The sequence below is a fragment of the Mixophyes fleayi genome, chromosome 3 (assembly GCF_038048845.1).
Source record: "Mixophyes fleayi isolate aMixFle1 chromosome 3, aMixFle1.hap1, whole genome shotgun sequence".
NCBI classification, from domain to species: domain Eukaryota; kingdom Metazoa; phylum Chordata; class Amphibia; order Anura; family Limnodynastidae; genus Mixophyes; species Mixophyes fleayi.
Window position 1 is genome coordinate 246,857,481 of NC_134404.1, and position 12,458 is coordinate 246,869,938.

The 12,458-nt window shown below is 41.1% G+C and overlaps 1 protein-coding gene across 5 annotated transcripts in view; it reads right to left on the bottom strand.

Annotated features, from left to right (window-relative positions):
• Positions 1–12,458, bottom strand: part of ARID1B (AT-rich interaction domain 1B) — an 835,793-nt gene that overhangs the window by 50,434 nt on the left and 772,901 nt on the right. For all 5 annotated transcript variants that reach the window (XM_075203385.1, XM_075203384.1, XM_075203383.1 and 2 more), the window contains 2 exons: positions 1,124–1,262; positions 161–327 (listed from right to left, as the gene is read on the bottom strand). In XM_075203385.1, the coding sequence (XP_075059486.1) occupies positions 161–327; positions 1,124–1,262 (306 nt within the window). The remainder of the gene's footprint in view (positions 1–160; positions 328–1,123; positions 1,263–12,458) is intronic.

The window sequence follows — 12,458 nt, forward strand, 5'->3', positions numbered from 1 at the left end:
GGGGGCACTTTAAAAAAAACAAAACAAAACAAACTGATCCTACAGAATCCATTGTACAATTTTCTTATAAAAATAAAATATAAAAATAAATACAATGCTATGTGATTTTTCTTAGAAAAATTGGTCCGCTTTTGGTACGCAGAAAAAAAAAAAAACATACCTTTTCTCATACCACTGAATGGGTCTTTGTTAGGCTCATATGGCATCCGGGCCATCATGTCTGCTACATTCATCCCTTGTTGGTAGGGAGCATTGGGGGTCATAGAATTACGCTTTGGAAAACCTGAATCATCTGAGAATGGATCCTGCACATTCACAGCACTGTTCCTATCAAACACAAAAATTCTTCAAGTGCGTGGAAAGAACAATTTGTGAGGTACTGTAAGTAGATATTTATTTATTTTTTATGAGGGAGAAAAATGGCCAAACTGGAAACTTGCTGTTTTTTTCCATGCAAAAAGGCCTTCGTACATGTCACAAGGTCATGCAAAATTGTATGCAACATTTCCTTTAAAATTTCAATGGAAGTGATGGGCAACGATTATCAATATTTAGCTGCTTATGGGTTTGTTAACTGCACAAGCGGTCTTGCTTCAACTTGCAGATAATGGGAAGGGGCAATTTAGATTTGAAAGTAAAAGATGTCCGTTTGCGTAAATACAAATATGCATCTATATACTTTCACATCTGCATTTGGATTTACACGCATCTAAATAGAAGTGCAAGGTTAAACCTAGCGTAAAGATGCGTCTCAGGCAAATAAATGGCGATCATCAACTAGAAACTGCACCAATCTTGTATAGACGCACAATTTATACCTGCCAAAGATAGGTATAACTGAAAATAATACACATCTGATAGAAGTGTGCATAATTTGAGCCTGCAACGCCTCACTGCATTGCATCTGCATATGAATGCCCCTGATTCGCCTCACCAAGCACAAGGGGCTGCAAGTGTCAAATATATGCAGCTAAAAACCCATCTCAAGTTGTCTGCATGTGCAGTGAAACAAATTTAACAGAAACCACAAAGCTATTCAATGCCAATGCTCTTACGTGCAACTCTAAATCACCCCCATACAATGGAGACCTGAACAATGGTGTTGTCAGTAAAATGCACATACCTGCCACCTGTCATTGATTGCATTTGACCATGTGGTGTTGAGGCGGGCGTTGGGGGCTTTAGTTCACCTGGCATCTCAGCCATGGAATTACTACCAGTGGATTGGGGAGTGTGTGGCCCTTGCAGAGATCCAGAGTTGGCTAAATAATAAAAAACACAGAAAATGTCCTCTTACAGAATACAAAAAGCCACACAAATTGTTTTCAATTTAAGCACCACAATGCTTTCATTGGAAGAAACAAACAAAAGATCCCCAATGATTTATGTATAAAAGACAGAATATAAACAAAATGTAGCACTGTTCTGTGTGCATAAAAACACGAACAAACCACAATTTGTTTCTAACCAAGTGAAAACTTTGGGCCTCATTTACCAGGAGCAAAATTGATGTGGGACAACAAAAAATCCTCTTGGCGGTGCAGTGCACCTTAATTTGTGCTGCCATGCCTAGATTTCCGCCAAAACACATGAATTTGCACACAAAATGGTGACATTTGCACCAGCTGATGGGAGGAGTTGGGAAGACTGAGGGCATTTCTTGCAAACTATAGAGCAGGCGTAATGATGTGCCTAATTTTGCAGAGCAGTGCAAAAATTAGATTCCATTTTGTGAAGAAAGATACTGAAATTATAAAAAAAATTGGGACAAATGTACCTATTGTTGGACAGGTAATGTCACCTCAAATCGGTACTTTCTCGACAAATTTAGGACAGTGGAGTGGTGTGGTATCTCAATGGGTTTGAGGTCAAGACTTTGACCATTCTAAAATCTTAACTATATTCTTTTTCTGACATTCAGTATATTTGCTGGTGTTTTTAGGATTATTGTGCAACTGCATTATGCAATTTCAGAGACACTTGTTGTTGCAAGTTGTTAAGAACACAGCTAAAGAAGAGTTATTTGTGAATTCTATGATTGGAAAGCATCCAGGTCCTGTGGCGGCAAAACAAGTTGAAATCTTCACCTCTGTGATTGGTGGCTTGTATGAGGTTTTTATAGTGATGCAGTATGGTGTTTTTGGCTTCTACCAAACAACACGTTGCATATTGAGATCAAACAACTCGTTTGCCATCTGTCCAGAGGACATTGTTCCAGAAGTCTAGTGATTCCTTCAGTTACAAATTTTCAAACCAAGCCGTGCTACAATTTTTTTGTTTTTGTTTTAGAGCCAAGCAAAGTTCACTGTGCTTCTGAGAAGCTTTCTAATATCAAACTTTAGAAGTGGAGGATGCACCGTATTGGCTCTGAATGCTCAAAAGGAATTCATGCGATAGGATCTTTAGCCCACTCCAACAGCCAAGTTAAATAATGCCTAAGGCATTATTGCAGGAAGTTCAAAACATACATGAGTGGGAAAGTTTTAAAGCGTATTCAGAGACTGATTATAGCTGGAACAACTGAGGAGCTAAGCCTTGTGGCCCCTACACAACAAGGGCCTCCACAACCTAAACTATGCATGCCAAGGTTCTCGAAAGACCAGCGTTAACTACAGCCTGACAGCACCAGTGTTTGCTGCATATACATGGGGCTGGAGAGGAACAGGGATATATTGTGCATGTGCAGGTCAGGCCACTAATTTGGACTTTGAATTGTAATTGCAGGGGCCTCACATGTTGCTTACTCTGGCACCCCACAAATCGTAATCTGGCTGTGATCTTATATTATCAGAAACAAATGAGGCCTGAGTTATTAAGGAGATTAAAGCATAAAAAGGAGTAACTTTGCACCTGAGCAAAACCATGTTGCATTGGAGGGAGAGGACAATTTAAAATGTGGGGACAGATTTATAGTTGAGGCAGGGCATATCCAAGATCAACTTTAAACTTCAATGTAATAATAAAGCTATCAAGTATTTGTGTGCTTAATGCAAAAAAAAAATCCAGTATTTAACTTATGTGCAAAATAATAAAGTAATTGGCACCCCTTGCATTGTAACATGGTTTGTCCAGAAGCAAACTGACTCCTTTTTTTTTTGCTTTGGTCTCCTTAATAACTCAGGCCCTATGGGGAGGAAATTCAATTGGTGGCATTACTAATAAAAGTAACGCGTCCGGCGCATTTTTACCATTAATACGGTGATATTAACACAAAAATCCAGCGTTGAAATTACTAACGATAATGTGCAGTATTACCATACTAATCGTAATAGCGCGCAGGCCGCATTACTTTTGACAGTAATGCGGGCAATTGCATTCCCCCCTATGTGTCAATGTACTACTGATGTTAGATTTTTCAAAACTGCCTGATGGATACATTTTAGCAAGGTCTCCATATGCTTTAGTTGAAAATGTCTCATGCATTACAAACATTAAATTTTTGCTATTTGTCCATACACTGTGGGGTATATTCAATTGTCCGCGTTACTCGCAAAAGTAACAAGGCTTGCGCACTACTACTGCTATTACGGTAATAGTGCGCGTAATTACCGTTAGTACCTGCAAGGTGAAATCCGGCTTAGAATTACCGTAATACAGCGTTACTTTTGCAAGTAACACGAACAATTGAATCATCATCATCAACATTTATTTATATAGCGCCAGCAAATTCCATAGCGCTTTACAATTGGGAACAAACATTAATAAGACAATACTGGGTAATACATACAGACAGAGAAGTAAGAGAACCCTGCTCGAAAGCTTACAATCTATAGGACAATGGGAGTTAGAAACACAAGGGCATGTGCTACATCATATTGCACAATGGACCAGCCAGACTGCAAAGGTAAAGGTACTGAGTGGGCTGTGTGTGTTGCAATGTTGGTCAGAAGGTTGTTGTCTTGCGTTAGCAGTGTAGAGGATGGTAATAGGGTAATCTAGGGAAATTAAGATGATGGTTGGGGAATATCATAACCTTGTCTGAAGAGGTGGGTTTTCAGTGAACGCTTGAAGGTTTGAAGACTAGAGGAAAGTCTTACTGTGCGTGGGAGGGAATTCCACAAAGTGGGTGCAGCCCGGAAAAAATCCTGTAACCGAGAATGGGAGGATGTGATGAGAGTGGAGGAGAGACGTAGATCTTGTGCAGAACGTAGGTGTCGAGTGGGGAGATATTTCGGGACAAGTGAGGAAATGTATGTCGGTGCAATTTTGTTGATGGCCTTGTATGTTAGTAGAAGAATTTTATATTGGATTCGTTGAAATACAGGCAGCCAATGTAGAGATTGACAGAGTGGCTCAGCAGAGGAATAACGGTTTGTAAGGAAAATCAATCTAGCCGCTGCGTGCAAAATAGATTGTAGGGGTTCAAGTCTGACTTTGGAAAGACCAGTAAGGAGGGAATTGCAATAGTCGATGCGGGAGATGATGAGTGCATGAATTAATGTTTTTGCGGTGTCTTGTGTCAGATATGTGCGTATTCTGGAAATGTTCTTTAGGTGTATGTAACATGATTTAGATATAGAGTTGATGTAGGGAATAAACGACAGTTGTGAATCAAGGATTACACCTAGGCAACGAGCTTGCGAGGTGGGATTTATGGTCATGTTATCAACAGAAATAGAAATGTCAGGCAGGAAGCTTCTGTTTTTGGGTGGGAATATTATTAATTCAGTTTTTGAAAGATTGAGTTTGAGTTGGCGAGAAGACATCCAAGATGAAATGGCAGAAAGACAGTCAGTAACGCGAGACAACACAGATGGTGAAAGATCAGAAGAGGATAGATAAATTTGTGTATCATCGGCATAGAGATGATACTGAAATCCAAAGGAGCTTATTAGTTTTCTAAGAGAAGTGGTGTAGATAGAGAATAGCAGAGGACCTAGGACTGAGCCGTGCGGTACTCCAACTGATAAAGGAAACGGAACAGAGGTGGATCCAGAGAAATTAACACTGAAAGAGCGATTAGAAAGTTAGGATGAGAACCAGGATAGGACAGTGCCTTCAAGACCTAGGGATTGTAGCGTTAGTATGAGGAGAGAGTGGTCAACAGTGTCAAATGCAACAGAGAGATCCAGGAGAATTAGAAGAGAGTATTGGTTATTATTTTTTGCTGTGATCAAATCATTGACAACTTTGGTCAGCGCAGTCTCTGTGGAGTGTTGAGAGCGAAAGCCTGACTGAAGAAGATCCAAAAGGTTGTTTGCTGTAAGAAAGTGTGTGAGGCGGGTGTAGGCAATTCTCTTGAGAAGCTTGGAGGGGCATGGGAGCTGGGGCGGTAATTTATGAGAGAGTTAGGGTCAGAATTCTGTTTTTTTAAAATGGGAGTAATCACTGCATGCTGAATAGTGATGGAAAAATACCAGTAGAAAGAGATGGATTACAGATTTTAGTTAGAGGGGGAATGAGCACAGGAGACAGGGGCATACCAATTTGTGAGGGAATGGGATCAAGAGGACAGGAGGTAGAGTAGGAAGATGAGAAGAGAGTAGAAACTTCTTCATTTGTGGGATCAAATGAAGAGAGAGTGTCAGAGGGTGCTACAAAGGAATTGAGCAGATTGCTTGTCAAGGGAGATACCATTTCAAGCCTGATCTTATCAATTTTGTCCTTGAAATAGGAAGCAAGATCCTGTGCACTGATGTTAGTTGGAGGATTTGGGGCAGGAAGATTCAGAAGAGAGTTAAATGAGTTAAAGAAGCATTTGGGGTTAGAAGCCTGAGCATAGATGAGAGATTGGTAGTATGCTTGTTTAGCAGTGTCCAGAGCTTTTCTGTAGGAGTGGTAGATATCGGTATATGTGATGAAATCATTAGAGGCACAGCATTTACACCAGTGACGTTCTGCTTTTACGAGAAAGATTTTGTAGAGTTCGTGTTATTGTAGTGTGCCACGGTTGGCAACGAATTCTACGCAAAGTATGTAGTGTCGCTAGAGCCACTTGATCCAGGGCAGTTGCTAGGGATTGATGAAAATGGGGTACTGCCCGATCAAGGGAGGAGAATGTAGAAATTGCGGAGAGACGGTGTTGGAGAGAGGTGGAAAACTGTTGAAAATCAATAGCGTTGATATTCCTGCGGGTACGAGGAGGCTTGGAAGAGTTTGACACTAGGGAGGGTAAAGAACTGGGGGTGAGCGAGTATCTAATAAGGTGATGATCCGAGAGGGGGAAAGGAGTGTTAAGGAAATCAGAAACTGAGCATAGTCTAGAGAAAACAAGATCAAGACAGTGGCCATCCTGATGAGTAGCGGATTCAATGCACTGGGAGAGGTCAAGTGTGGAGGTTAGAGAGAGTAGTTTGGAAGCAGCATTGGAACGTGGATTAGAAATAGAAATGTTGAAATCACCCATGATGATGGTGGGGATATCAGGAGATAAGAAGTGAGAGAGCCATGCAGAGAAGTTTTCAAGAAATTGTTGGTGTGGACCAGGGGGACGATAGATGGCAGCAACACGCATAGAGAATGGGTTAAAAATCCTAACAGCATGTACTTCAAAAAATGTGAATGTGAGTGATGGGACACTTGGTAGAACTGTAAATGTGCACTGTGGGGAGAGAAGTAGTCCAACTCCCCCTCCTTGTCTGCCTCCTGGTCTGGGGGTGTGGGTGAAATGGAGACCACCATGTGAAAGGGCTGCAGGTGAGGCAGTGTCTGAATGCGTGAGCCATGTTTCTGTTATTGCTAGAAGTTTGAGGTTGTTACGGAGGTAAGTTTGTTACAAACAGAGCGTGCATTCCAAAGGGCACATTTAAATGACTTAGGAAGAGGGGGAGACAGGTTATGTGTTTGAGGTTTGCCAGATTTCTGTAGTGTTCAGATATATGTGTGTGGGAGAAGTGAGGGGGACCTGGATTAGGTGATATGTCAACAGCTAATAGAAGCAGGGAGGAAGAAAGGTAGGAAAGATGATTGTAAGATGTGTGTCCTTTTAGTTTCTGGAGGCAGGGTGAGGCTGTTAAAGTTATTGAATTTAAATAGCATAAGAGTTTATGAGTGTTCACTAGAGGTGAGTGAAGTAATGAAGGGGCAATGTGGACAGAGGTGTGTGTTGCAGGATGGGTGAGGGATGATATAGTCCTAAAGATAATGCCATGAAAATAGATAAAAAAAAATATTTTGGCAAGCATTGGGACTATTAGTCAAATAGCAAAAAAGAGGAATTAAAGGAATTGCCTAATTGCAATGTCCAGCGTAATAAGATAAGTAGTGTAGAGCTATGCTGCAGCAAATGTAGTGTATTCCTGGATGTCTGCATAATATAGAGGAATGATGTGGGGAGCCATGTGGAGGAGTGGGTGGAAGTGTTGAATGGAGAGTAATAAAGAGCAGGTAATTGAATAGCTGAGATTTTGCAGAGTCATGAGAGAGGAGAGTGGTTGAAAGACAGTATAATTTCTTCCTACTTGTAATGGGAGACAAAGCTTAAATAGAATTGAAGTACAGTGGTGACTGAAATAACTGTAGCATGGGTAGGTAGTGGTTGAGCAAGTAGTACAGCAGTCTGAATAAACAGAGTGGATTTTGCATTGATAAATAAAACAAACTTTCATGAGATGAGAAGAAAATAAGATCAGAGTCCAAAACAGTCCTCATGTTGCATGTAGCTTGTAGCCAGGGTGAGTTGAAAATATCAGAGGTAGAATTGAATATGCCCCTGTGGATATAACTCTATTTACCAATAATGTTTGAGAAATTTTTCATATGTAATGTTGTTTGCAAACACTTTTATTAGACATTTAGCAAATTTAAATGTATGCAACCCTTCAAAAAATAAAATAAAAAAATGCGTGGATACTGTGCATGATACACTATGCAACCCTTCTGCCAGTACTTCAATATTCATGCTGTAAAGTAAATAAATGGAAGGTTATGATAGGTTGTGTGCATTGCATTTTTCAGACTGTGCAAGCAGACACCATGCTGGGCAGATAATTTACACAGCATGAACCTACTGGCCTAATTCTAGCTGAGGTGGGTGGGGCGGGAGGAAATTGTGAGAGGATGAAGATGTCACTGATTCAGCCATTTCAGCTATGAACAGAGGTCAGAGTGAGGACATCTTTGTTTACAAATGCAGGGAAGACCATTCACCCCCCCCCCCTCCCTCTGTGAATTTCCTGTTGGCTTCTTGACAGATTTTGTGATGTCACCTGTCAGCTAATAGAGAATTCAGCCAAGCGCATGGAAGCAAAAATGGATGGGGTTGTGATAGCAGATTTACTAATTATGGCTGGGCTTCTTTTTTTCCCTTAAGCTTTTCTCTCTGTGAAATGTGCTTTTAAATACAGCTGGCAAAAGCTAATAGTGTTCACAAAGCACAGGTTCAGGGAATGTGTGAATAACTCGTAGAATGGTGCTACAGAAACATCTATGTGAAATATTTTTAAGAACTTGAATAATTTACTCTATTTTTAGGTTGGGTCACGTACAAAGGATTCTGGACGTACATACTATTCCATACACAGCAGACATTTCAAAATATCTACCATATAGGGGCTCTAACACTACTCTGATGTTAATATAAGTCTCATGTGTTCAGTAGAACATGAAAAGTGCATTAAAAATAGTTTTAATTGGTTTCAGTGGTGCCTTTCACATCAATGCATTTTCAAATTTTAGTGTTAGAGAAATAATAAAACCATTAAAACGAAATGTTAAAATCTTGAGTGATTTTATATGCAAGATCATTTTGTAATGGGGACATATACAAATTACCCCAGGGGCTGCTCTTTGCAGCCGTTACTGCTGGGACTCTGTGGTTAAGTCTGCTGTGATGCTTTGGAGGTGAGTGTAAGCGGGAGGGACCAATGAGAAGGCACAATAATGGACATTGCAGTTTGCGATTAGTTCCCCTGATCCTCCTTCCATTTTAAAGTGTCTATGTGGTAAAAAAAAGTTGTAGTGCAGCTTTAATAGCTATGCATGAAATATAAATAAAAGTCCTAAATATGCACATAAAATAGCATGCTAGAAATAATTTTAATGTTTGTTTAGAAAAACAAAAACCCTGCACAATAAAACATATGTAATTTCAAACACATCATATTTAACCGCATTTATATAATGTGAATAAGATGACTAGTGACTCCAAATCAGTGTGTATTATACAGTTTGGTGTTCTGTCATTATATTGGATGTGTCACAAGAATTCATAGGTAACATCAGGAAACTGTTAAAATAAGCTTAATAATCAAAAATGCAGAATATATGTAAACCATATTGTAGTTGCAAATAAAACAAAAGTGTAATTCACACACATGATATATATACATATATACATACATATATACACACACACATATATATATATATATATATATATATATATATATATATATATCTTGTGGCAAGAGCCCGCTACTGCAGAAGCACACGCGTACAACAACTTCCTTTTTATGGTGCTTTATTGTCAGGATGGTAAATGTTTGACACCGTATACTTGTACAGCAATCATGGAGACCCTAAACACTAGCTATACATAGTCCAGCTCTCTCTCAGGACCAACCAGCTCACCCAGCGTTGGTCTCTCTGAACAAATGAAACAAACAAGCTTTTATACATGATGCTCCTCCCCCAGCCTTAGCTTGATGGACAGGTGACATACCCACCTTCTCTTTAAAAGAAAACACCCATCACTGCCTCTGTTTGCACAACCAGACACGCCCTGTCTGTTTGCTGAGAGGAAGGATTTCAGATCATGTAAGTTTAACCAAATTTAAACTATTGCTTTTCATACATAAGTCTTCACTCTAGGTGCATTACTGCACAAATGTTTTACTCTACTTCCCTGCTTTCTCTGTATATTGGCAGCAAAATGCCTCCTTTTGTTACATATCCCTCCCCCTAGCATCTCCAAGTCGGGGGACGCGGACTTCGCGAGGAGCGCATATTTTCGTGACAATGCATCTGCATTCTTGTGCAGAATCCCAGGTCTATGTTCTACTGAGAACTTGAAAGGTTGTAGTGCCAAGAACCAGCGGGTTACCTTGGCATTTATCTCCCGGTTGCTCTGCATCCATCTCAATGGTGCATGGTCTGTTATTAAGGTGAACTCTCAGCCTAGGAGATAATAGCGCAGAGCATCTGTAGCCCATTTTATGGCGAGACATTCTTTCTCCACAGTGGCATATTCTTGTTCCCTTGGAAGCAACTTACGACTTAGGTACAGGACAGGATTTTCTACTCCATTCTTCTCCTGTGACAAGACTGCACCTAAGCCAACACCAGAAGCATCAGTTTGGAGGAAGAACCTCCTGGTAAAATCCGGTGCTTGTAGAACTGGGGAGGAACTAAGAGCTAACCGAAAATCAGACCAGGCGGTTTCTGCAAAATCAGACCAGGTTAATCTATCTGGACAACTTTTTTTTAACATGTCCGTAAGTGGAGCAGCTCTAGTGGCGAAGTGGCTTATAAACCGTCTGTAGTAACCTACTAAGCCTAAAAAGGTTCTTAACTGCGACTTTTTTTCTGGTCTTGCCCAATTTTTGACTGCCTCCACTTTATCTTGCTGGGGTTTTACATGCCCTCGGCCAACAATGTACCCCAGATATTTGACTTCTCTCATGGCTATGGCACATTTCTCTGGGTTAGCTGTTAACCCTGCTGACCTTAATGAAGCTAAGACGACCTCAACTTTGGCTAAATGTGATCCCCAGTCTGGGGTATAAATCACTATATCATCCAAGTAAGCGGCTGCATAAGCTGTGTGAGGTCGTAGCAATTTATTCATGGCCCTTTGGAAGGTGGCAGGTGCCCCATGCAACCCAAAGGGTAGGATTTTATATTGATAGAGACCATCAGGGGTGGAAAATGCAGTCTTTGGCTTGGCCGTGGAAGTCAGGGGAACTTGCCAATAACCCTTTGTTAGATCAAGGGTTGTTAAATAATTGCTACCAGCAAGATTTTCCACTAGTTCATCCACACGTGGCATCGGATAGGCATCAAACTGCGACATACTGTTTAGGCGCCTAAAGTCATTGCAGAACCTAATTGTCCCATTGGGTTTCAGGACAAGCACAATGGGACTATTCCATTCACTAGTGGACTCTTCAATCACATCTAACTGGAGCATCTTCTCCACCTCCTTTCTCACGTACTCCCGTCTGGCTCCTGGAATACGATACGGCTTCTGCTTTACAATGACTCCTGGCACAGTGACAATGTCGTGTTCGATTAAGGTAGTGCACCCAGGAATGGAAGAGAAGACATCCCTGTTCCGACGAGCCATTTCTTCAGTCTGTTGTCTCTGCTGAATGGACAAAGCTGGCTCTATGGGCACTTCAGACTTTTCAATGGCAGTACTCACTACCTGAGGAGAGGTTTCCTCATCATGCCAAGGTTTAAGGAGGTTGACATGATATATTTGCTCCTCCCTTCTCCTACCTAATTGGCGGACTCTGTAATTGACAGGACCGACAGCCTCTAGAACTTCATATGGACCCTGCCAATGGGTAAAAAGTTTGCTTTCCTGGGTGGGAACCAGGACTAGGACCTTGTCCCCAGGCTTGAAAGTTCGAACAATAGCACTTTTATCATAACTTTTTCTCTGTTGTTCCTGAGCCTCTTTTACATGTTGCTGCACAATGGGCCCTATCTTTCCTAGCCTCTCATACATTTGTGACACAAATTGTACCAGATTTGGCTCCCTGGGACCTTGCTGCTCCCACCCTTCTTTTAACATATCCAAGATACCCCTGGGCTGTCTCCCAAACAATAACAATAATTTAAAGGGACTAAACCCTGTTGAAGCTTGAGGTACCTCACAGATGGCAAACATCAAATAGGGAATAAGAGTGTCCCAATCTTTTTTCTCTTGAGCCACTGCTTTCCTAAACATGTGCTTTAATGTGCGGTTAAAGCGTTCCACCAAGCCATCTGTTTGTGGATGGTATACAGAGGTGTGAAGCGCCGTAACCCCTAGCAACTGGCACATGTCCTTCATCAGATTAGACATGAAAGGAGTACCCTGATCTGTGAGAATTTCTTTGGGTATTCCCAATCGTGTAAACATCAATACAAGTTTCTTAGCTATGGTGCTGGACTTTATGTTTCGTAGGGGAATTGCCTCTGGATATCTGGTTGCATAGTCAAGCACCACTAGTATATATTGGTGCCCACGTGCGGATTTTTCCAGTGGCCCCACAAGGTCCATAGCTATCCGTTCAAAGGGAACTTGTACTATAGGTATCGGAATGAGAGGTGCCCTGTACATGGGTTTGGGACAGGTTCTCTGACAAATGGGACAGGACCGGCAATACTTTTTCACTGCCATGTGTACACCGGACCAGTAAAACCTAAGCAGAACTTGTTCCCGTGTTTTATCCTCCCCTAGGTGTCACCCACAGACATGTGTATGTGCTGCTTTTAACACTAGGGTTATTGACCTGAGGAACCATTAATTGTTCTACTTTATCCCCCTGTACAGTAGCAACTCTATACAGGAAATTATTTTTAACAATAAA